The sequence below is a fragment of the Vollenhovia emeryi genome, unplaced genomic scaffold (assembly GCF_000949405.1).
Source record: "Vollenhovia emeryi isolate VEMERY1.0 unplaced genomic scaffold, V.emery_V1.0 DF944070.1, whole genome shotgun sequence".
Lineage (NCBI taxonomy): Eukaryota > Metazoa > Arthropoda > Insecta > Hymenoptera > Formicidae > Vollenhovia > Vollenhovia emeryi.
Window position 1 is genome coordinate 1 of NW_011962296.1, and position 2,714 is coordinate 2,714.

General features: G+C 44.6%; 1 protein-coding gene across 1 annotated transcript; it reads left to right on the forward strand.

The window, feature by feature from the left end:
- Positions 1-1,355: 1,355 nt before the first annotated feature.
- Positions 1,356-2,488, forward strand: LOC105564217 (putative nuclease HARBI1; the record flags this gene model as incomplete). The annotated part of the gene is made up of 3 exons (XM_012016447.1): positions 1,356-1,873; positions 1,950-2,037; positions 2,134-2,488. Coding segments are annotated over exons 1-3 (961 nt in total), but the record flags the coding sequence as incomplete, so codon positions are not given.
- Positions 2,489-2,714: the final 226 nt, after the last annotated feature.

Below are 2,714 nucleotides of genomic sequence, written 5' to 3' on the forward strand. Positions count from 1 at the left end.
TCCCCCCTCGGAGCTCCCGAGTTAGAACCGGCCTCTATACCCTATTACCCGAATATTAGCCCCCTTGCTTCGGAAGAAGAGGAGCCGAGCGGCCTCGAGGTCAGGAGCCCGTCCGACGAGAAGCGCCTCGTCGTGCGGGAGTGCCTCGTGTCACGGAGCAGCGGTGCACTGGGACGGAGTCAGGATTAGAAGCACACCGATGGGCACCTCGTATGTGTGCGTTACCTCGCTTGGACCGATCACGGGAGCGTCCGATAATCGGGAAAGCGAGGCCGGAGGTAACAGGGGCACACCGAGGGGCACCTCGTATGTGTGCGTTACTCCGTCCGGACCGATCACGGGAGCGCCCGATACTCGGGAAAGACGGAGCCGAAAAGCGGGAACAGAAGCACACCGAGGGGCACCTCGTATGTGTGCGTTACCTCGCCCGGACTGATCACGGGAGCGCCCGATACTCGGGAGAGGCGAGGCCGGAGGAAGGCGGGGATTCGTGAAGATATGCAGCGGAGGAGCGCCTCGAGGGCTGCTTATCTTCTCAGGTTCGTTTGGTCATAGGGGCGCCTATAGGCCAAGCGAAGACTCACTCCCGAGTCGGGTCGTCACGGCGTCGGTGGGTTTTTATACCCTCGGTTGATGGGCGCGCGGGATGGTGCCGCGGGCGGGGAATTCGGCGGCAAACACCTGCTGCCGCTTTCATCGTTGTCGCCTATTGTGCGTCGCGACAACGTCGCATGCTCCGGTCTTGCGGAGCACTGCGTGCCCGTTGCGGGTCTGCAGGCGTGCCGCGCTCCGGGCCGGATTTACCTCGTCACAGCCCCCCCCCCCTTATTTCGGAGAGCGGATGAGTCCGCTCTTACGGGTACTTACTTTATGGCCTAGTTTACACCGACAGACCTAAAAGCGGCCTGACCTAAACCGTGACCCAAAGTAGGTCTAGTTACCAAGTGTTTACACTGAGGAGACCTAAAAAGTGACAAGGACTTGAGTAGGTCGTATTTAGTCCACACTGATCCGAATTAAGAGCCATCTATCGTGTTTTGTATATTCGGCGAAAATGTTTTGAGGTTAACAGTATACCATATTTACGTTTTGCAGCTGTATACATATTGTAACGTACAAAATGACATCGCTGGAACAATACATTCTGTTTTTTCAAAATTGTGTTATGATGTAAAAGAATAGGAGAAATATGATTTCTGTTCAATTTATGCGTCGAAGAAGACACATGTGGGATAGAATTCGACAATTGCACAGGATGCAAAGAATGTTTATACATAGGGTATGTGCGAATGGTTCCTATGGTTAATATTTTAGAAATGTATTTCAATGCAATACATGTTGAAAGAAGCACATGGATGAGGGCAAGAAGCACTCACTTTTGGAATGAGATAGTGCTATGTACATATACTGAAGCAGAATGGATAGAAAGTTTCCGCATGCGTAAAGAGACTTTCAATGATTTGTGCCGTTTCCTACGACCTGCTTTGGAGCCTAAGCCTTTATTCTTAAAATCAAGAGAACCGTTATCATGTGAAAAACAAGTTGCTCTATATAAAATGGCAAGTTGTGCAGAATACCGTGTTGTGGGCAATGTATTCGGAATCCACAAATCTACAGTAAAAAAATGTCTGTACAGAGTTGTAAATGCGATTAATGATGTGATGATGAAAGATTATCTTCACATGCCAGATACCTACGAAGCTTCAGTAATAGCAATGCATTTTGAGAAAATATCGCACATTCCGCAAATTATTGGATGCATCGACGGTTCGCACATACCTATATTGGCTCCATCAGAAGGCTGTCGAGATTTTGTGAACTGTAAGGGTTGGCCTTCATATGTGTTACTGGCAGTTGTTGACGATAAATACAGGTATATACATATTTACATTTAGTGTACGAATGGCAGTAAAATAATCGATAATCATTAATAAACGTATTGTATATAGATTTAGAAATATTTGTATTCGACATCCTGGAAGTACTCATGACGCCGCTGTATTCAAGGATTCAAGTTTATACAGAGATGCTCTCAATGTTATTCCACAGATACGAATACAAACTTAAGAAATGGTATATAGTAAATATGTGTATACTATGTAATACTGTAATATTGTATAACTGTCATTACAGGATACACGAAATATCAATGGTGTGGCAGTACCATATTTAATTGTCGGTGACCCAGCGTATCCACTGTTACCGTGGCTACTAAAAGGCTATCCCGGTAGTGTAACAGCTGAACAAGAATCCTTTAACGTACATCTCAATTCTGCAAGAGTTGCCGTAGAAATGGCATTTAGCCGTTTAAAAGCACGTTGGAGAATACTCCTAAAACGAATTGACGTGAATTATGTATTCGTTCCACATATTACAAGTGCTTGTTGCATTTCACAAAACTTTCTAGAGTGTAAGAAGGAACAGTTTCTTCAACAATGGCTAAATGATGTAGTTGAGGCAGAAGTACTTTATCCACAGCCTGTAGATGGTACTAACCGAGAGCGTGATAATATCTCTGGGTCAACTATTCGACAACATTTAACAAAGTACTTAAGTAATAATTTTTCGTTGCGTGCAAGTGTCTTAAGATAAGATACGATATTTAAGATATTGTGTTCAGTATGCATATTGGTATTGCATTTTATTTTGCTTACAAATTTTCGTATACAACTATAAAACGTATATAAATTTTCGTAGAATACTATAAAACGTAT